Source organism: Schistocerca cancellata, chromosome 6, assembly GCF_023864275.1.
Source record: "Schistocerca cancellata isolate TAMUIC-IGC-003103 chromosome 6, iqSchCanc2.1, whole genome shotgun sequence".
NCBI classification, from domain to species: domain Eukaryota; kingdom Metazoa; phylum Arthropoda; class Insecta; order Orthoptera; family Acrididae; genus Schistocerca; species Schistocerca cancellata.
In genome coordinates, this window is record NC_064631.1 from 114,961,861 (window position 1) to 114,985,088 (window position 23,228).

The 23,228-nt window shown below is 38.1% G+C and overlaps 1 protein-coding gene across 4 annotated transcripts in view; it reads right to left on the bottom strand.

Moving 5' to 3' along the window:
- Positions 1 to 23,228, bottom strand: part of LOC126190640 (focadhesin) — a 262,444-nt gene that overhangs the window by 119,422 nt on the left and 119,794 nt on the right. For all 4 annotated transcript variants that reach the window (XM_049931059.1, XM_049931061.1, XM_049931060.1 and 1 more), the window contains exon 12: positions 8,789 to 8,934. In XM_049931059.1, coding sequence (XP_049787016.1) covers positions 8,789 to 8,934 — 146 coding nt within the window. The remainder of the gene's footprint in view (positions 1 to 8,788; positions 8,935 to 23,228) is intronic.

The window sequence follows — 23,228 nt, forward strand, 5'->3', positions numbered from 1 at the left end:
TGAGCGGCTGCGCTTATCTGGTGAGCGGTGGCCACGAGATCGGCGGCTGGTAGTCTGGGTCTGTAATGCAGCTACTTGCATGGTGAGCTCGGCAACCTGTGCTTGTAGCGTGGTGAGAGTGTTATCTGCCCGAGGTTGTGAGCAAACTGTTGCATTGCATACGGATAGATACATTTCGCTATGCGATCCGCGGTTTGTGCGAATGCATCCAGATCACCAGCACACACTGTCAACATTTTCTACAAGTCGGGTGACAGGCACGATAGCCAAATATTCCACAAAATGTCGTCAGTGACCACATTGCTCACTAATGTACGCAGTTGGCATAGTAGCTGTGATGGCATGCGATCACCTAGCTCCTCTGTGCAGAGAAGCTTCTCCAATCTCTTTGTCTCTGACTGCGAGAGCCAGGTAATCAGAGCGTTCTTGATGGTTGTGTAATGATCAGTACTCAGTGGTGACGCCAGAATATCTTTTACTTCTGTGGCCATATCTTCATTGAGTGCAGCAACTACATAACTGTACTTCGTTTTGTCTGCGGTTGTGTGCACTAGCACAAATTGACTTTCTACTTGAGCAAACCACAGCACACGATTCTGTTGCCAAAATGGTGGCAGTTTTACTGTCACGTGATTAATTACTGTGCCAGTAGACCCTTCTGCAGTAGGTGGTGGGTCTGCCATCACGAATTATGGCGAAATGGAACACGGAAGATGCGTGACGCGGCTGACACAGATGTTCATATTTAACACAACACGGCACGATATGGAGCGTTAGTGATCATCAAATTTCACATTAGTGACCATCGGATATCATGTTGGGGTCACCAATGTTGCGCGACTAGTTGTATTTACTTCATTACAACATAAAAGCACACCATAACTCATAAGACTCCTTTACTAGAAAATTAAACAACAGAACAGCATAAAAACAAATGAGGAAACATAAGTCAAAGATTGCGCCAGAGCTAATAATTACAAATGGCAATCACTCACACACAACATTACACTGCACGTAACACTGCACTTCAAGTTCATCTACCTTTATGATTTTGCAAAAATCAAACAATGGAAGATCCAGGATGGAATGTAACAATATTATGAAAACGAAAGTTGCTACTCACCATATAGTGGAGATGCTGAGTTGCACACAGGCACAACAAATTAGCTTCCAGCCAACAAGGCCATTGTCAAAAATAGATCTCTCTCTCTCTCTCTCTCTCTCTCTCTCTCTCTCTCACACACACACACACACACACAATGCGCGCACGCACACCCGCATTCAAACGCAACTCACACACAAATGACTCTGGCAGCTTAAGCTTATTTGTGACAGTCTTTTTGCTGTGCCTATCTGCGACTCAGCATCTCCGCTATATAGTGAGTAGCAACTTTCGTTTTTATGATTTTGCAGTCATCCAACATACAGTTAATCTGAATTATTACAATATAAAATATGATGATGTCATTACTAAATTCAACACTTATACTATTGTAAAGCAAAATATAATTATCAGTTTCACCCATCAGCCTTTCATGTGTCTTTATATACCCCCACCAGACAGTACGTCAACAATCTGCAGCTAGCAATCACCCAGTTAACATCTCTTCGTCAGTTTATATAATTACCAAGCAGTAACCATTTTGTCAGTGTATCAGTGACGAAGTTTGTATATAGTAATCATGTCAAGGACATGTATGTGGTAGAAGTATATGACTGGGAATTCTTCTGGCAACATTTATGTGTAAAAAGAACAGCACTCTGATTACAATCTGAGTGATACTTCAATGTGAAGAATGAATAATATATAGTCACAAGTAAAAAATGGGGTTGCATTCAGCTTTTATCCTACTTCAATATGGGAATCTGTATTAGACATATTGCCACTGCGTCAGCCTTATTATGGGTGGTAGTTTTTACATGAAGGAAGTTGGATTGATCACAACGCGGTTAGTAATCATATTCTGCCCATTGAACAATTAATAATATGAAGAGGAACTACTGTGAACCAGTCATCAATATTTTCTATATAAATAAAAGTGGAAGGCTTTCCAACCCAAATCAGTAGTATTCTGACTGTTATTGAATTGTGAGACCACCAATTAAAGACAATTTTGAGAAGAAGACTACATTGTATTGTGCGACACCAAGGATTCACAACAATATCAGCATGTTAGTACCCTTATATGCTGCCTGTACAGCACAAAATCTTCCACAAATAGATTGGCAATAAGAGGTGGCAAAGGCTCACCACCATTACTCCATCTATTTGTTTATAGAGCTGTTCACTGAATAAAAAGCAAATAGAAGTTGACACATCTTCAAATAAGTTAGTTAATTCAACACCAAACCTAACCCCAATTAACAATAATGAAAGAGACAGAGGAGCACGAGTGAAGAGAGAGAACACATCAAAACTTACTAAAGTGTCAGAGTCATTCAAGCCCAATCCCCAAACTGGTGTAATAAATTTGCCAGGTACTTAATGTAACGTCCACTCTGATCTACCAGTGGGCTCAACAGAGTAGCAACATGTTTTGCTACAAGATATGCAATGTATGTCACTACAGGCATAAGAGGAACCCCTTCCTTGTCGACCATTAGATAGCCATATAATCTATGGGGGAACAGCACAATGACAGTTAAGACTTGTGACAGTCACTTGCAACATGAAACTTTTCAGGCTGATAATTATCAGCATCTGCCTCAGTGGAAGGGGTACTTCATACCTGGTTCATATGGTCCACATCACCTCAGACCCTGGAAGTTTCTCAGCTGAATTAGCACACCTCTAAGTCACTTTTCACTAGAATGTTAAAACTGAAGGACAGATCAGGCAAATATTACACTACTGGCTACCTGTGATGTAGGTCATTGAAGAAGTTAATAAGGTAGCCCCTAAGTCTATGGCCTTTTGGCCTTACACAGGTAGCATTTCAAATAAGACTTCTTGCATTTTATGGGAAACACTGTGTGACATGTGTTTTTTTACCACCATCTAAGGTTACAGCCCTTTTAGCGACTGTAAAGGGTTATCTGGGTTTGTGTATGGCAGGTGTCTACCATACTCCTTGCAGTTGTGACAAGTCATATGTTGTTCATTCAACATCTTGTAGTCTATCAGTTAATGTCATTGCCTTAAGGTTGTGGTATCTCTAGAATGATAAAAAGAACTATTCAATTAAAACATAGCTTATTACCCACTAAAACAAGTAAATAGTCCCTAGTCTGTTTCACACAGTCTCACAGAACTCATTCCAACCAGCACAATTAAAAGATTCCTCTTGTAAATTATGCTGAGAAAGGTTTGACTGTCTTTCTAGCTCAGTCAATAAATGATATCAGTCAATAAACGATGTAAGTTCTGCTGATTTCCTATCATGTTGAAAGTCACCTTAACAATATGCAAACTGCCATGTGGTATCAATGGCTGCCACTCACATAATATTCTATGATCCTCTTTTCCATTTAGAACTTTCAATACCTCACATACAAATTCACAAAACTACTTCCACATTTGTACAAATACTTCCCCTATTCACTGTACTTCTCAGGCTCTTAATCATGCAAATATTTCTTCAATGATATAAACGTTCTCTGGCACTGGGGCCACACCTACCATCACCAAAAGCCATTCTGCCGTACTAAACTGATTCTCCCTATCTACACAAATGCGTGTGATCTAACATGGGGCTCCACACGATATTGCAGAAACCTGTTCCTTCCGGAATTCTCCAGAAGGCCAACAACATAGTATTTACTGGAAATAGGTGGTTGTGATCAGTTACTAGCAAGTCTACCAATAATATGGTTCCATTACAGTGCCCAATGTCAAAATATTGGTAGGTGTCACAGATGTCATCCAATTGCATTCACCTAAGTTGTTTGAACAAATGAAAAACTGTGTGTAAAATCCCTAGGGGGCCAGGTGGATAACAAGTGGAAATGGAGTCAATACACATATAATGACATGAAACGTGTCCATTTACAGGTTGTTATATTAAATTGTCTTCAAATATAGCTGCATGCTAACAATTTAAAGATTTATTCACACAAGAGAATAAAATCTTAAGTTTAATGCTATCAGTAGGTACAGGGTTACAATGATTGAACTATAAGAAATAAAATCATCATAACTTCTGAATGATTTGTGTTAGAACATTCAAACTGCATGGTTAGTTGCGGGGCATGATGGGAATTAGTATGCACATGAATAGTTTGGTTTAGTGATGAAGCTCACTTTCATTTGGATGGGTTCATCAATAAGCAAAATTGGCGCATTTGGGGACTGAGAATCCTCATTTCATGATTGAGAAGTCTCTTCACCCTCAATGGGTGACTGTGTGGTGTGCAATGTCCAGTCACGGAATAATCAGTATGATATTCATTGATGGCACGGTGACTACCAGACAGTACATGAAGGGTTTGCAAGATGTTTTCATCCCCATTATTCAAAGTGATCCTGATTTCAATAAGATATGGTTCATGCAAGATGGAGCTCGACCCCATTGAAGCAAGAGAGTGTTTCGTGTCCTGGAGGAGCACTATGGGGACGGCAATCTGGCTCTGGGGTACCCAGAGGCTACTGTCATGGGACTCAATTGGCTGCCATATTCTCCAGATCTGAACACACACAACTCCTTTTTGTGGAGTTATATTAAAGACAAGGTGTCAACCTGCTTAGCTGAGTGGTAATATGTTTGCCTACCATGTAGCGGGCCTGGGTTCAATGCCCGACAGGGTTGGAGGTTTCACTCCACTAGTGGACTGGGTGTTGTGAGTCCTCACCACCATCTAATCGTCACTGACATGCAATTTGCCCAATGTGGCATCACCTGAAATAAGACATGCAGTGACCAAACTTTCCCAGACAGGGCCTCCTGGTCAACAATGCCAAGTGATCATTTTATCTCAACTCAAAAACAAGGTGTACAGCAGTAAATCCAAAATCATTGATGAGCTGAAAACAGCCACTTAGAAGGTTACTGACACCATCAATGTTCTTACACCTCAGCAGGTCATGCAGAATTTCGCTACTTGTCTGCACCACATCATTGCCAAAGATGGTAGACATATCAAACATGTCAAAACCCAAATCTGAATACTTGTCGTGATGTTTACACAGTGAATAAAGTGTGCGCTCGCAGTAATTTGTTGCTAAAGGTGGGAATTTAAGGAGATGGGACCTGGATAAACTGAAAGAACCAGAGGTTGTACAGAGTTTCAGGGAGAGCATAAGGGAACAATTGACAGGAATGGGGGAAAGAAATACAGTAGAAGAAGAATGGGTAGCTTTGAGGGATGAAGTAGTGAAGGCAGCAGAGGATCAAATAGGTAAAAAGACGAGGGCTAGTAGAAACCCTTGGGTAACAGAATAAATATTGAATTTAATTGATGAAAGGAGAAAATATAAAAATGCAGTAAATGAATCAGGCAAAAACGAATACAAACATCTCAAAAATGATATCGACAGGAAGTGCAAAATGGCTAAGCAGGCATGGCTAGAGGACAAATGTAAGGATGTAGAGGCTTATCTCACTAGGGGCAAGATAGATACTGCCTACAGGAAAATTAAAGAGACCTTTGGAGAATAGAGAACCACTTGCACACATATCAAGAACTTTGATGGAAACCCAGTTCTAAGCAAAGAAGGGAAAGCAGAAAGGTGGAAGGAGAATGTAGAGGGTCTATACAAGGGCTATGTACTTGAGGACAATATTATGGAAACGAAAGAGGATGTAGATGAAGATGAAATGGGAGATATGATACTGCGTGAAGAGTTTGACAGAGCACTGAAAGACCTGAGTCGAAACAAGGCCCCCGGAGTAGACAACATTCCATTAGAACTACTGACAGCCTTGGGAGAGCCAGTCCTGACAAAACTCTACCATCTGGTGAGCAAGATGTATGAGACAGGCGAAATACCCTCAGAATTCAAGAAGAATATAATAATTCCAATCCCAAAGAAAGCAGGTGTTGATGATGATGATGTTTGGTTTGAGGGGCGCTCAACTGCGTGGTTATCAGCGCCCGTACAATTTCCCAACCTTTGCTCAGTCCAATTTCGCCACTTTCTTGGATGATGATGAAATGATGAGGACAATACAAACACCCAGTCATCTCGAGGCAGGTGAAAATCCCTGACCCCGCCGGGAATCGAACCCGGGACCCCGTGCTCGGGAAGCGAGAACGCTACCGCGAGACCACGAGCGGCGGAGCGGCGGACAAGAAGAAAGCAGGTGTTGACAGATGTGAAAATTACCGAACTATCAGTTTAATAAGTCACAGCTGTAAAATACTAACATGAATTCTTTACAGACGAATGGAAAAACTGGTAGAAGCCGACCTCGGGGAAGATCAGTTTGAATTCTGTAGAAATGTTGGAACATGTGAGGCAATACTGACCTTACGACTTATCTTAGAAGAAAGATTAAGGAAAGGCAAACCTACGTTTCTAGCATTTGTAGACTTAGAGAAAGCTTTTGACAATGTTGATTGGCATACTCTCTTTCAAATTCTGAAGGTGGCAGGGGTAAAATACAGGGAGCGAAAGGCTATTTACAATTTGTACAGAAAGCACATGGCAGTTATAAGAGTCGAGGGGTATGAAAGGGAAGCAGTGGTTGGGAAGGGAGTGAGACAGGGCTGTAGCCTATCCCCGATGTTATTCAATCTGTATATTGAGCAAGCAATAAAGGAAACAAAAGAGAAGTTCGGAGTAGGTATTAAAATCCATGGAGAAGAAATAAAAACTTTGAGGTTTGCTGATGACATTGTAATTCTGTCAGAGACAGCAAACGACTTGGAAGAGCAGTTGAACAGAATGGACAGTGTCTTGAAAGGAGGGTATATGATGAACATCAATAAAAGCAAAATGAGGATAATGGAATGAAGTCCAATTAAGTCAGGTGATGCTGAGGGAATTAGATTAGGAAATGAGACACTTAAAGTAGTAAAGGTATTTTGCTATTTGGGGAGCAAAATAACTGATGATGGTCGAAGTAGAGAGGATAGAAAATGTAGACTGGTAATAGCTAGGAAAGCGTTTCTGAAGAAGAGAAGTTTGTTAACATCAACTACATAAGGAGGTCGTTTCTGAAAGTATTTGTATGGAGTGTAGCCATGTATGGAAGTGAAACGTGGACGATAAATAGTTTAGACAAAAAGAGAATAGAAGCTTTCGAAATGTGGTGCTACAGAAGAATGCTGAAGATTAGATGGGTAGATGACATAACTAATGAGGAGGTATTGAATAGAATTGGGGAGAAGAGGAGCTTGTGGCACAACTTGACTAGAAGAAGGGATCGGTTGGTAGGACATGTTCTAAGGCATCAAGGGATCACCAATTTAGCATTGGAGGGCAGTGTGGAGGGTAAAAATCATAGAGGGAGATCAAGAGATGATTACACTAAGCAGATTCAGAAGGATGTAGGTTGCAGTAGATACTGGGAGATGATGAAGCTTGCACAGGATAGAGTAGCATGGAGAGCTGCATCAAACCAGTGTCAGGACTGAAGACCACAACAACAACAACAACAATTTACATTTTCTTCAAATAGTTCAATAATTATCACCCTGTACATAATTCTTTTGCACTTTAGAGATTGCTAGTTCATAAATTTAAATAAAAATAATTAGTACAATAAAAGGAGAGATTTAAATCAAGCATAAGCTACTTGATTTCTTGTTGTAGAATCGATGGGTGGCAATTCACATTAGACAAAGAAGCTAACCTAGCAAGGACAAGGAAACTGGAGTTGGATTTTTAACTAACAAAAAGCCTGTATAACAAGAAATCTATTTCCATAAATGCAAAACTTTGGCAGTACAATACTGTCATTAAACCAGAATGCCTTTCGTTAAATACAGCCAAACAATCAAGTGAAATAGAAGAGAAGGAAAGGAAAATAAATAGGGAAATCTTTTGACCAAAATATGACAATGGGAAATGGAAATTAAGAAGAAATAAAGAGGTTTATGAAAAAAAGAGTGAACATCAGACACAATGAGGAAGAGAAGAGTTGCAGTCTATTGACACCTAAAAAGGCTAGATGAAAACAGCCTAACAAAAATAATTTTTAAGTTATTTGACAGAAACCCTAAAACATCAACGATGTGGGTAAAAAAATTAAAGCAGGCCCGAGGGAAATGGAGAAATTGAGAAAGAAATAGAAGAATGAGAGAGGTTCCAAACAAAAGTGGAAGGTTTCAATAGGTTCCAGGAGAAAACAAAGAAAAAGACAGGCACAACATGGACAGAAGAAAGAAGAGAAAAGCATTGGAAACGGATAAAAAATTACAGGAAAGAAAGAAAGGAGAAAAAGAAATAATATATAAGTTATTCCATGTGGTCCTTAGTAGGACAAACAAATTTTAAAAAAGGAGCTTTCCATAAGGAACAACTATAGCTTACTTTAACACTTAATTTTCTGTCTCCCAAGCATTTCATATCACTGAGTAAAGCACAGCTCTAGTAATTACTCTCAGCAGAGTCGGGTATTCATATAAGGCTGTGATACCAGCTTAATCTCTTACTTAACTGAATCGTAATGTATATACAAAGAATTTGTTTTGCTTACTATTAAATACTTTGTTGTTATTAGAACAGTAGCCATCAAATCTCAGCTAATAGATGATACATTTCCTTCTCTATACAAAAAAGTTGATACAGAAATTAACCATAATACTTCTCAGCACATTCCGAGTATAGTTTATCAAATCTGTGACAGTTTTTCATGTCCCCTGCACATAAATTTCCAGAAATGTGCTTAGGTGAGATAGTACTTACTCGGAATGTATGGCAGAACATCCTCTGGTCGCCTTGCAGCATCCACTGGTGTCTTTGCGTACTCTCTTGGTAGTTTGAGATTCTGTCGATAAGATTCCGGAAGAGTTTGAAGGCTAAGCTGCGAGAGATCAAACTTTGAGAGTGCCCTGAAATAAATATTACAACAGTTTGGTTAGAGCAACTACCGCACTAACAGACTTTGTAATAAAGGCATTGTTTTATGATAAACAATCCCAAAATTCTGACATTATTTAATTTGCTACACTTGAACTAACAGAAACTTATGAGGCTACTTAAAAATAGTTTCTCTGTGAGCATTATGTATCAAGAACACTGAAATGAGCCGTAACACTTCATTGGAGCCTCCTAGAAATTTCACAAGAGAAAGTGGATAACACTTTTTTTATTTTTATTTTTTTTATTTTTTAAAATTTTTATTTACTTATTTATTTATTTATTTATTTATTTATTTATTTATTTATTTTTTTGGCTCGATTATTGTTCTACTTGGAGTCCCCACATACTCATGCCTGAATTGATAGCAGTTTCTTTTCTGTAGAAAATCAATCTTTTATCCAAAACACGAAAACACTGAAAAAGCATAAAATGTTTGTGGCATACAAACATATGGCTGCAAAACAGTGAAGCATATTATGGCATTTGTGATGGTGGAACGACTTCATAGCTGCAGAGTTAAGAGTGCAGCTGGGTCATCCTACAGATAGCTGCTGAGGCTGTGCAAATAATATTACATTGTGAATAGTGAACCTTTAACAGAACTGGTTATGTAAAATTATAAAATGTGAGAGCTGTAGACAAAGGATTAAGTAAATAGGAGGCCTCCATGAAACACAGACCTTGCCATGATGGGGGGGGATTGCACACCTCAATGATACGGATAGCCATACTGTAGATGCAACCACAATGAAAGGGTATCTGTTAAGAAGCCAGACAAACGCATGGTTCTTGAAGAGGAGCAGCAGCCCTTTCAGTCACTGCATGGGCAACAGTTTGGATGTTTGACTGATATGGCCTTTTAACATAAACCAACATGGCCTTGCTGTGCTAGCACTGAACAGCTGGAAGCAAGGGGAAACTAAAGCTGTTATTTTTCCCAAGGGCATGCAGCTCTTCTGTATGGTTAAATGATGATGGCATCCTCTTTGGTAAAATAATATGATGGTAAAATAGTCTCCTATTCAGAAATCTGCATGGGGACTACTCAGGAGGATACTGTCATGAAGAAAAACAAAACTGGCAATCTACAGGTCAGAGCGTGGAATGTTAGAAACCTTAGTGGGGCAGGCAGGTTAGAAAATTTAAAAAGGTAACTGATAGGCTAAAGTCAGATATAATGGGGATTAAAAAAGTTTGGTGGCAGAATGAGCAGGACTTCTTGTCAGGTAAGCAGAGGGTCATAGATAAAATCAAATAGATGTGATGCAGGTGTAAGTCTAACAATGAATAAGAAAATAGGAATGCGAGTAGGCTACTATGAACAGCACAGAGAACATATTAGCACAGCCAAGACAGACATTAAGCCAACACTCACCACAGTAGTACAGGTTTATATGCCAGCTGAGCTCTGTAGATGATGAAGAGACAAAAAAAAAAATGAATGATTCAATAAAAGAAATTATTCAGATAGCGTCGTCAGAGGAAAATTTAATTGTGATTGCGGACTGGAATTTGATAGTAGGAAAAGGAAGCGAAAGAAAAATACCAGTTGAATATGAACCAGGGGAAAGAAATAAAAAGGAAAGAGCCTGGTAGAATTTTCCTAACCCTTGGTTTAAGAATCATGAAAAAAGGTTGTGTATGTGTAAGAGACCTGGAGACACCACAAGATTTCAGATTGACTGTGTAATGGTAAGACAGATACTTCAGAATCTGATTTTAGACAGTAAGACATTTCCAGGGGCAGATGTGGACCCTCACCACAATTTATTGGTTATGACCCCTAGATTAAAACCAAAGAAATTGCAAAAAAAGTAGGAAATAAAGCTAATGGGATCTGGATAAGTTGAAAGAACCAGAGCTGTTGAGAATTTCAGAGGGAGCATTAGGCAATGATTGACTAGAACAGGGGAAAGGAATACAGTAGCAGACAATTGGGTAGCTTTGAGAGATGAAAGAGTGAAGGCAACTGAGGATCAAATAGGTAAAAAGACAAGGCCCAGTCCTTTGATCGCACAGGGGATGTAGAATTTGAATGATGGAAGGAGAAAATATGAAAATAGAGCAAATGAAGCAGGAGACATGGAATACAAACATCTGAAACACCAGATTGACAGGAGGTGCAAAATGGCTACGCAGGTATGGCTAGAGGACAAATGTAAAAACCTGAAATTATATTTCACTAGGGGAAAGATGGGTAGATACCACCAACAGGAAAATTAAAGAGGCCTTCGGGGAAAAGGGAAGAAGCTGTATGAATATCAAGAGTACGGATACTAAGCAAAGAAGGGAAACTTGAAAGATGGAAGGAACATATACGAGGGAAATATACTTGAAGGCAATATTATAGAAAGAGAAGAGGATGTCTTGAAGATGAGATAGGAGATACATTACTGCAAGAAGTACTTGACAGAGCACTGAAAGACGACCCTAACCTAACCTAATGTTGAAACAAGGCCCCTGGAGTAGACAACATTCCATCAGAACTACCGATACTCTTGGGAGAGCCAGATTCATGACAAAATTATTCCATCTAGTATACAAGATGTATGACACAAGCAAAATACTCTCAGGGTTCAAAGAGAATGTAATACATTTTCTCCGTAGCAGTTACCACAGAAAAGAGTTTATTAAAGGAAGGCAGCAATCTCAACTTTTGGTGTATTAATTTTATTTATTCACTACCAGATTCAGTTCTGGTTCTGCAATAAAAAAGCTATGCCTTATATATTGAAATGACAGTGTCTAAATTTTTTTTGTGTTTTTTTTCATTTTGGTTCACAAACGCTGTCCTGTGGTTTGATGCTTGACATTTACAAAGATATTGTAAGGTTATAATGCTGCCTTGTTAGCTTGGAAGCTTGATATTTACAAAGGCATTATAATATCTTTGCAAATATCAAGCAGTCAAACTAACAAGCCAGCATTTGTGAACCAAAATGAATAGAAAACAAACAAAAAATTAAAGACACTGCCATTTCAATAAGTAAGGCATAGTTTTCTATTGCAGAGTCACAAAATCACTTATAACAGTCTAGAAGGCTGAAAGTACTTTTAAATACATAAAATTAATACAGCAAAAATGGAAAGTGCCACCTCCTTTTAAGAATTAATAATTCCAATTCCAAGGAAAACAGGTGCTTACAAGTGTGATTCTTATTGTTCTATCAGATTAATAAGTCATGGTTGCAAGAAAACAACAACATGAATTATTTACAGAAGAATGGAAAAACTGGTTGAAACCAATCTTGTGGAAGATCAGTTTGGATTTCGGAGAAATGTAGAAACAAGTGAAACAATACTGACCCTACGACTTATCTTAGAAGACAGGTTAAGGAAAGGCAAAACTACATTTTATAGTTTTTGTCAGAACTGACTGAAATACACTCTTTGAAATACTGAAGGTAGCGGGGGTGAAGTTTACAGCTTGTACAGAAACTAGACAGTAGTTATAAGAGTCAATGGACATGAAAGGGAAACAGTGGTTGAGCATGGAACGAGACAAGGTTGTAGCCTATCCCTAATCTTATTCAATCTGTACATCGAGGACACAGTGAAAGAAACCAACAAACATTTTTGAGAAAGAATTAAAGTTCAGAAATAAAAACTTCGACGTTTGCCAATGACACTGTAATTCTGTCACAGACAGAAAAGAACTTGGAAGAGCAGTTGAATGGGATGGACAGTATCTTGAAAGGAAGATATAAGACGAACATAAAGAAAGTAAAATAAGGGTAATGGACTGTAGTCAGATTAAATCAGGCAGTTCTGAGGGAATTGGATTAGGAAACTAGACACTAGAAGTAGTAGATGAGTTTTGCTATTTGTTCAGTAAATTAACTGTGTCCAAGGCAGAAGGGAGATAAAATGTGGAGTGTATCCTTGTATGGAAGCGAAATGTGGACAGTAAACAGTTCAGACGCAAAGAGAATAGAAGCCTTTGAGATGTGGTGGAAGAATGATGAAGATTAACTGAGTAGATCATGCAGCCAATTAGAAGGTACTGAATAAAACTGGGAAGAAAAGATATTTGTGGCACAACCTGTCTAGATGAAGGGATCAGTTGAGAGGACAAATTGTGAGTCATCAACAGATCACAAATTTAGCAATGGAGGAAAATGTAGAGGGTAAAAATTGTACAGGGAGGCCAAGAGGTGAATACAGTAAGCAGAGTCAGAAATATGTAGGTGCAAGAGTTATTCAGAGATAAAGAGATTGCACAGGATAGAGATGCATGGAGAGCTGCAGCAAACCAGACGTCTGTAGATCACAGAAATGACAACAGCTAATAATTATTACCATGTAATTTATGAGGAAAGAGGTGAAATTAAATTGTTTAAATTTGAACATCTAAATCTGAAAGAGAAGGATGGAAGACATACACTTGATTAAAGAAATGTTGCAGGAGGCGATACACGCTAATAGCAAAGCTATAAAAGATAACAACCAATTATCGATATGAAATCTAAAAAAATTAAAGTCTGATAACCAAGCACTGATAGGAAACCAAAGAAACTAAAGACTAATATCAGGGAAGTAAAGGGAAATATTGAAACGTTAGAATGAAATGTTGCTGGATATATTGAAGACTTAACAAAGTAAATACTAAGGCTCAATGTGTGGAGGCACTACATGCAAAGCTTGAGATCCATGAGGTTAGCACACTGTACTCGCATTATGGGAGTTCACATTTCAAATTCCTGTTGAGCTATCCCAATTTTGAAATGCAAATCCAGATTTAGGTTTTGCATGATTTCTCTAAATTGCTCCAGGCAAAAGGTGGGACTGTTGCTTTGAAATGGGTACAGCCAATTTCCTTCCCCCATCCTTTTGTAACCCAAGCTTGTGCTCCATCTCTAATGACTGCACTTTCGACAGAATGTTAACTCCAATCTATCTTCCTTCCTTCCTTCCTTCGACATTGAGAACCTTGAGAGCAAAAGGACTTATTGAAACAAAGTATAAATAAGATTGCTACCAATTTAAGTGGCTTAAATGTTCATGCAGGTAAAGCTATCAGTAAAATAACTGGGGATTTAAAGAAAGAAATGTGTTGTATTATTGATATAACAGAAATAAATTTATATAAACAATCAATGAAGTAAAGTTCGATATGCACAAAAAACATGATGAACATTTTGTAGACACAAAAAACAAGATTGAACTAGGAAACAGACAGACAGATTGATTAGAAAGACAAGGAGAGTCTCACAGTAAAATTGTACAAAATTAAAAAAAACATAGTGTAAACAAGTTATTACAATTGTGTCGCAAGGACTAATCAAACCCCTGATTATACATGGTGGAAAGGGTTCAAGTCCATGAAAACAGGTTGTGTTATATGAATCCAAAAATTTAAAAGAATGTAACTGAAGAGATAAAAATATCTACTCACCAAGCAGCTGTGGATGAAAACCCATATAAAGATTAAAGAAATGTGCAAGATTTTGGAGCCAGCGGCTCCTTCTGACAGAAGTGTTAAGGTGAACAAAGAGGGACAAAAAGGTTTAGGAAATGGGGAGAGTCTGGAAAAGTTGCACGCAATACTGGAGAAGGAGGGACTTACCAGATGTCATGAGAAAGAAAGACTGATTGTTGGGGACTGCATCAGATGAGATTAGAAAGTCAGGACGCTTAAAAATGGAAATAGGGTAATAAGCAAGGCAGAGATTACTGACAAAACACTTGGCAAGAGTTTATAACGGCAGAAAGCTAAGGGCGTTATATGTCGTAAAGGTGGTAGTGGGGCAAAATATACAGGTAAGAAAATAAAAGATGTAGAAAAATGAAAGGGAATACATCTTTAAATGTCACAAATTGGCTTCTCTCTCTCTCTCTCTCTCTCTCTCTCTCTCTCTCTCTCCAAAACATTTCCACCAGAAGTTAATTTTTAGGGCAGCTAAAATTGCAGATGTCTGCTTCAAGTTTGTGACGTTATCATGATTCCCCTTATTATAGCTCCATGCCTGTAACAGAATCTTTGATCACACTTCTATCTTCCTGCCTGAGTGACACAAGATAAATATTTCTTAACGAAACATTTTAATAATTTTTTACCCATAATGATTTGAAAATAAATTCAAAATGTTTGTTTTTTATGTTTCATGCTGAGTGAGCAGAAAACAGAGCACCGCAGCTTTGTATACTTCTTTGGGAGTGGCTCTGAGTACTATGGGACTTAATATATGAGGTCATCAGTCCCCAAGAACTTAGGGCTACTTAAACCTAACTAACCTATGGACACCACACACATCCATGCCCGAGGCAGGATTTGAACCTGCGACCGTAGCGGTCACTCGGTTCCAGACTGAAGTGCCTAGAGCCACTCGGCCACTCCGGCTGGCTCTTTGGGAGTCGGTATTGCCATGGCAATTGCAACATCATATTTAGCTGATGGCCATCAACCATGAGAAGATATGATTGTTTTGTTTCCTAAGAATGTGATTATTGTATTGTAATTGTAATAAAAAGTGACATGAAAATTTTCTGAATATAACTTTTGTAATAAGGAGTTCCTATTTTGTATCTCACACTGAGAGGTTGTCTGTTATTATGACATAACTTGAAGTAAAACAGTAACACTCCATAACCATGATTCGAAACAGTGCATACAATAACAATAAATGATTTACTGGAGAAAAAATTATAATTTTGTTGTTTGCACAAGCTTATCTGGCATGTGTACATACTTGAAAGAAGTTTAAAATGACAATATGTAATGTTACTGTGTTCATCATACTACAAACTATTACAATGGCAAAGATTATATTGAGGAATTGGCCATATTAATAATATGAAAAATTTATTGCTGAAAATTATAAAAAGCTATTCAAAGATGTGAAGGAAGAAAAGTAATAAGAAATATCAAAGAATGGCACATGTGTCTGATGCCTACAATACAATATAATTTAATTAATCGACTATTTAATCTGAGTATCCTCTATAGTTCAATATACAGGGTGGTCCACTGATAGTGACAGGACCAAATATCTCATGAAATAAGCATCAAACAAAAAGACTACAAAGAACAAAACTCATCTAGCTTGTAGGAGGAAACCAGATGGCGCTATGGTTGGCCCACTAGATGGCACTGCCATAGGTCAAATGGATATCAACTGCATTACTTTAAACATAAACCCCTATTTTTTATTACCTATTCGTGTAGTACGTAAAGAAATATGAATGTATTATTTGGACCACTTTTTTCGCTTTGTGATAGATGGCGCTGTAATAGTCACAAACGTATAAGTACGTGGTATCGTGTAACATTCCGCCAGTGCGGACGGTATTTGCTTCGTGCTACATTACCTGTGTTAAAATGGACTGTTTACCAATTGCGGAAAAGGTCAATAACATGTTGATGTATATCTATTGTGATCAAAATACCCAACGAGCGTGTGCTATGTATGCTACTCGGTATCCTGGATGACATCATCCAAGTGTCCGGACCATTCGTCGGATAGTTACATGGCACATGTGTCTGATGCCTTCAATCCAATATAACTTAATTAATTGATTACTTAATCTGAGTATCCTCTATAGTTCAATATACAGGATGGTCCATTGATAGTGACATCACCAAATATCTCACGAAATAAGCATCAAACAAAAAAACTACAAAGAACAAAACTCATCTAGCTTGTAGGGGGAAACCAGATGGCGCTATGGTTGGCCCACTAGATGGCGCTGCCATAGGTGAAATGGATATCAACAGCGTTTCTTTAAATAGAAGCCCCCATTTTTTATTAGATATTCGTGTAGTACGTAAAGAAATATGAATGTTTTAGTTGGATCACTTTTTTCGCTTTTTGATAGATGGCACTGTAATAGTCACAAACGCATAAGTACGTGATATCGCGTAACATTCCACCAGTGTGGACGGTATTTGCTTCATGCTACATTACCACGACCTGCAACAAATGATGATGCCCGAGTAGGTGTTTTAGCTGCTGTCGCAGCTAGTCCACACATCAGTAGCAGACAAATTGTGGAAAAATCAGGAATCACAGAAACGTCGGAGTTGAGAATGCTATATCAACATCGATTGCACCTGTACCATATTTCTATGCACCAGGAATTGCATGGCGATGACTTTGAACGCCGTGTACAGTTCTGCCAATGGGCACAAGAGAAATTACGGGATGATGACAGATTTTTAGTGTCGAAGCGTCATTCACCAACAGCGGTAACATAAACTGGCATAATATGCACTACTGGGCAACAGAAAATCCACGATGGCTGCAACAAGTGGAACATCAGCAGCCTTGGCAGGTTAATGTATGGTGCGGCATTATGGGAGGAAGGATAATTGGCCCCCATTTTATCGATGGCAATCTAAATGGTGCAACGTATGCTGATTTCCTATGCAATGTTCTACCAATGTTACTACAAGATGTTTCACTGCATGATAGAATGGCGATGTACTTCCAACATGACGGACGTCCAGCACATAGCTCGCGTGCGGTTGAAGCGGTATTGAATAGCATATTTCATGACAGGTGGATTGGTCGTCGAAGCACCATACCATGGCCCACACGTTCACCGGATCTGACGTCCCCGGATTTCTTTCTGTGGGGAAAGTTGAAGGATATTTGCTATCGTGATCAACTGACAGCACCTGACCACATGTGTCAGCACATTGTCAATGCATGTGCGAACATTACGGATTTTGAGCATTTATTGTATTAATGTGGTACTTACAGGTAATTACAGGTAATCACACTGTAACAGCATGCATTCTCAGAAATGATAAGTTCACTAAGGTACATGTATCACATTGGAACAACCAAAATAAAATGTTCAAACGTACCTATGTTCTGTATTTTAATTTAAAAAACCTACCTGTCACCAACTGTTCATCTAAAATTGTGAGCCATTGTTTGTGACTATTACAGGGCCATCTATCACAAAGCGAAAAAAGTGGTCCAACTAAAACATTCATATTTTTTTATGTACTACACGAAAATGTAATAAAAAATGGGAATTCTTATTTAAAAAACCACAGTTGATATCCGTTTGACCTATGGCAGCACCATCTAGCGGGCCAACCATAGCGCCACCTGGTTTCCCCCTTCAAGCTACACAAGTTTTGTTCTTTATAGTTTTTTCGTTTGACACTTATTTCGTGAGATATTTGGCCCGGTTATGATCAATGGACCACCCTGTATAGTTTTCTGAGCTAAGTGTTAGTTCCTTGGGGAGGGAGGGAAAGACAGTTTGGTGAAGATTAAAAAAGGTAGGCCACTGATACCCTAAGATTTATAGTTTATTACAACACTTTTTTCTTCTATCATTACTTCTCACTACGCCCTTATCATCTCTGGACTGAAACTGACACAGTACTTACCAATGTACCATCTCTGATTTATGATGGCTTTCCTTTCAACTTTTTCAGTCCTTATCCACATTACAGGTGGGTTGTGTCATCATGGAGCCTGACTGACCTGACCTTTAAGGTTCCCATTAAGTTACACGTACATAAACTGACAAAAAGAAATGAGAGTGCTCACATTATTAAGGAACTTTTGGTTACGGTGATGGAAAGCAAGTGTGACTTCCCCATGCTCCAGTAGGTTGTTTCTTGTGCTGCATCCAGCTATGTTTCAGCGTAGAGCAGTAACCATTTAATGCCACATGATTTTTTGTACAATAACATATATATTTTCTGTCATACCACAGAGAATTTTTCAAATACCATAAATCCAAAAATTCATAATTTTGGAGTTAAATATTTTCATCTGTAATTAATAATTATCACTGTTTTTGAGAGCATTGCAAATAATAACTATAACACTAAAATTTGGTTACTAAATGTCTTTTAACAGAAATGGATTCCCTGAATGTTATTTTTGAATGTGTACTGTTAGTTCTGTACTTCATATTTTCTGCGTGTTCAACTAAAATCTTAGTGAATTAAGTACCAGCAGTATTAATGGCACAGACTCCAATTTTGTAATAGATTATAAAGCAGCTTGTTTAATGAGGCTGTGCAAAGTCAAAAGTCCTGTCACACTGATTTTTTTCTCAAGGTACCCACTACACAACTTTGAAAATATTTCAGGAACCAAAATAAAGTCAAAAGATAAGATTTACCAACTTGATTGGAAGAAGACAATTAACATAGTAAAAATATCCTAATTAATGAAAATAATCAATGTTTGAAAATATATTTATTTTAAATTTTCAAGATCCTAATTTCATAGCAAGCTGTAATTTTATTCGGTGTTGATGAGGTATGGTCATTGCTGCAAAATGAAATTCGCTTCAACATGATTTGGAGGCACTGACTGATGACTAGCATCATTAGTGGAAGCTGATTTTACTTCAAGTGTAGTATCAAGAAAGAAATTTAATCACAGAGAAACAGTCCTCAACAGTCAGTTCAACTTAAATGTAACATGTTGCAAGTATTCATATAAAGTATTGTACAGAGTGCATATTTAGAATATTTTTGAGGCAAGCGAGATTTACAAAAATATTTGCTGTGAACTTATTATGGAGTCTCAGAAGATATGGTTTGGGAATCTGGTTTTAATTTAACATTGAATCTGACACCCTGAACATCTGTCACTGCAGTCATGAGCCATTCATGTAATTCTGAGGGCTAGTGGGACTGCTAATGGCTGTATTAGTCAATATTAAACGAAAATCTTTTCTGCTGTTCCATTTTTGGGCAAAGTGAATCTGAACTGTAATTATGTTGACAATCAGTTACCTAGTTCCACTGTAAAGACTACTTGGAGATAAATCATTATGTTAAACTTCACATTTATTCAAATATTAAGAACCGAGTGTGACAGGCATGTTCCATATGATACACTGCCTTTAGCCTTAATTATGACTTTAAACCAATGAGAATGCGAGTCCACATGAATCTGCTGGTATGCCATATCCAGATGAAGCCACTTGTTACGATTAGATCCAGCAGCATTACCAAATTGTGGGGTACTGATTGCTTTGTTTCTCCTGCTGTTCCAAATAGTCCAAGACATTTTACTTGGCATTAAAATCATTTGATTTAATGATCCAACTGATGTGTGATAGCGTACTCAAGAGCACAGCAAACCAGAAACATAAGCTTGCAGCTCTGTAAACATGGTTGTGGTTACTTGGAAGATAGCAGTGTCCAAGGCTCGTTTATCATGAAGGTGTAGAAGAAAGGGCAACATTTGGTCACCGAGAATTTTGAAATAAATATTTAGGCACATGCTCATGTTAACCTGAATGAGTGGGCCCAAGCTAATGACACAAAAAACATCTCCAAACAATTGCAAAACCATCTCTAGTCTGAACTATGCTCTGCACACTCTGTGGGTTAAATGCCTCATTGTGGCATCAGTACTCTCAGTGCCTTGCATCATTTGAAAAGATCCAGTATCACGACTCATCATACAACACTACACCCCTGCAGTCAGCTACCATCCAGTTTCCTGTAGAAGACAAGCAGCTTTATGTGCAACTGTGAGCAGGGGACTTTTTTAAGGTACCGTATTTACTCGAATCTAAGCCACACTCGAATCTAAGCCACACCTGAAAAATGAGACTCGAAATCAAGGAAAAAAAAAAAAAAAAAAAAAATTCCCGAATCTAAGCCGCACCTGAAATTTGAGACTCGAAATTCAAGGGGAGAGAGAAGTTTTAGGCTGCACCTCCAAATCGAAACAATGTTCGTCCATTGTAATATGAGACACAATTTAGGTCGAATGAATGACGATACAGCTACAGTAGTTTGGTTCGACTCGTAAGCTTAGCAGTTAAGCTATACCAGGTAGCCGTTGCTATGCGTCAGGCACTCCGTCCGTATTTATACGGGTACCCTTCCTTTTTCACGTGCTTCGTATGGTTTGAATTGATTGCTTATTTTTCTTTGATATGATAAATGCCGTTCTCTTTGTTATAGGTGTTTACGTCACTCTAAGCTGAAAATGTATTACTATACTGTGTCATGCATTGTTTGTTACATTCTGTGTTTAGGGCCTCTCGCCCTCGCGGCATGGCTTGCTTTTGTGCATGCTACCGCCGCTTACAATTAAGAAAAAAAAGAGAGGAATCTTCTCATTAGCGAAACAATGGCAAGAGACTGCTATTTGTTGTTACTTACACTGCTGCTTGCTTCGATAATGATCAACAGGAACCAAATAATAGAATTTGTATGATGAATATGTTCTGAACGAGAGTTTAGCGAAACTTTTTCTCCATTTGAAAATCTTTGCAGATGCCTCTTTAGAACATTACATTCTGCACAGAAATTAGAGTCACCTTAGATTTAAAAATCTAGTCAATTGCCGTGCTTCATTTCTGACTGTATCACTATTAGGCACAAGAATAATACGAATATAAACATGACATGATATGTATATTCTTCCGCGTTTGCTGTTGTCTCACTCTAGTTTCGTAGTTTATTAAGCAGACAGGTTTTAAATGAGATAGCAGCAAACACGAAAGAATACATGGCAAAATGTTTATATCCATATTATTCTTATGGTGTAGAGAATATTGCATGTGATTCACAATTCATAAAATTTCCTATTAGCAACCATCTCTTCTCACAGGTAAGAAAAAATTCAGAAAGTAGAGTTGGCCATATTGACAAACATCCCAAACAGTCTTGCCAGTCGGATTTTCATAGTACATTGAAATGATGCTAAATTTGAAAATGAACAATACTTAATTTGTATTTACTTCGTTGGATAATGTATGAAAATGCAGTGGTCGATACTCGGGGCGAAGAAAAATGCTCGCCTTCAACCTTTTTTTTTTAATTTATTTACTGACGGAGAGGTTTTGTCGCCAGTATTTATCTTTGTGCCTGCAAAGCATGACTGTGTAGCACTAAATTTATTCGACGACAGAAGTTAGTTGTGGCAGCACCTACCAACATTTTTCAGAACTTCCGCTTACTTTGCACTCGATTCTAGGCCGCAGGCGGTTTTTTGGATTACAAAAACCAGAAAAAAAGTGCGGCTTAGATTCGAGTAAATACTGTATGCAGTTTCTTCCAAAATGTTTGTTCAGAAACTGGTTGACATGGACCTGCATTCACTAACAGCAGCAATTCCTGTCATGTTTACAACCTACTGTCACTGACAAAGCATGACAGTCATTTCTGATCCTTGTCAATTCGGATCTTCTTACGACCTTGTTCTTATATCATGTTACATGGCTGCGAGTGGTTCACCATTCCTTATAGGCATACAGGGGTGATAAAAAAGTAATGTGAATTTTTTAATTTCGCGGGAATTGTAGGTCATATTTTCAAATTTTTTATCTCGTTGGTACACTTGTTCCTGATGTATGTTTGCATTTTCAGCTATTTTGAATATTTAGTTTATTGTTGACAATCGAAATGGTTATGTGTGTTTTCAAGTGCTTGGCGAATTTTTACTTTTGAAAAAAGATGGATCAAAGAATTTACATGAAATGTTACTTGAAAAATGGAGCAAAGTGCAGCACCCATTTGAAATGTTTACAAATTGTATAAATGTTTCAAAGTGGGTCAAGAAGACAACCGCCTGGGCACTCTAACACATCAGTTACTGATGACAATGTGAAAGAAGTAAAGAAAATGGTTCTGTAAAATCACTGAATCATCGTCAGAAACATTGTCGATGATGCTGGGATATCATTTGGCTCATGCCAAGCAATTTTTTGGAGGTTTAGAGCATGAAATATGTAGCAGCATAGTTTGTTCCAAAGTTGTTGAATTTGGACCAGAAACAACATTGCGTAGACATTGTTCAGGAATTGCTGAATGAAGTTGACAATGATACACACTGCTAAAGAAGCTGAAGAAACATGGGTAGACAGGTATGACCTTTAAATCAAAGTCCAGGAAGAGACTCACTGAAGATCAACGTGTTCTGTGCTGTATCCCGTACAAAGGTTTATAGACCGTTTTCCTTTGCAGAAAAATGATGAAAAGAGTTATTCAATTGAAACATTGTTTATCACCCACTGAAACAAGTAAATAGTCCCTAGTCTGTTTCACACGGTCTCACAGCACTCATTCCAGCATTCATTAGTCTTGTAAATTATGCTGAGAAAGGTTTGACTGTCTTTCTAGCTCAGTCAACAAATGATATCAGTCCATAAACAACATAAGCAAATGAGGATAATGGAATGTAGTCAAATTAAATCAGTTGATAATGAGGGAATTAGATTAGGAAATGAGGCACAAGTAGTAGATGAGTTTTGCTATTTGGGGGGCAAAATAACTGATGATGGCCGAAGTAGAGACGATATAAAATGGCAAGAAAAGCACTTC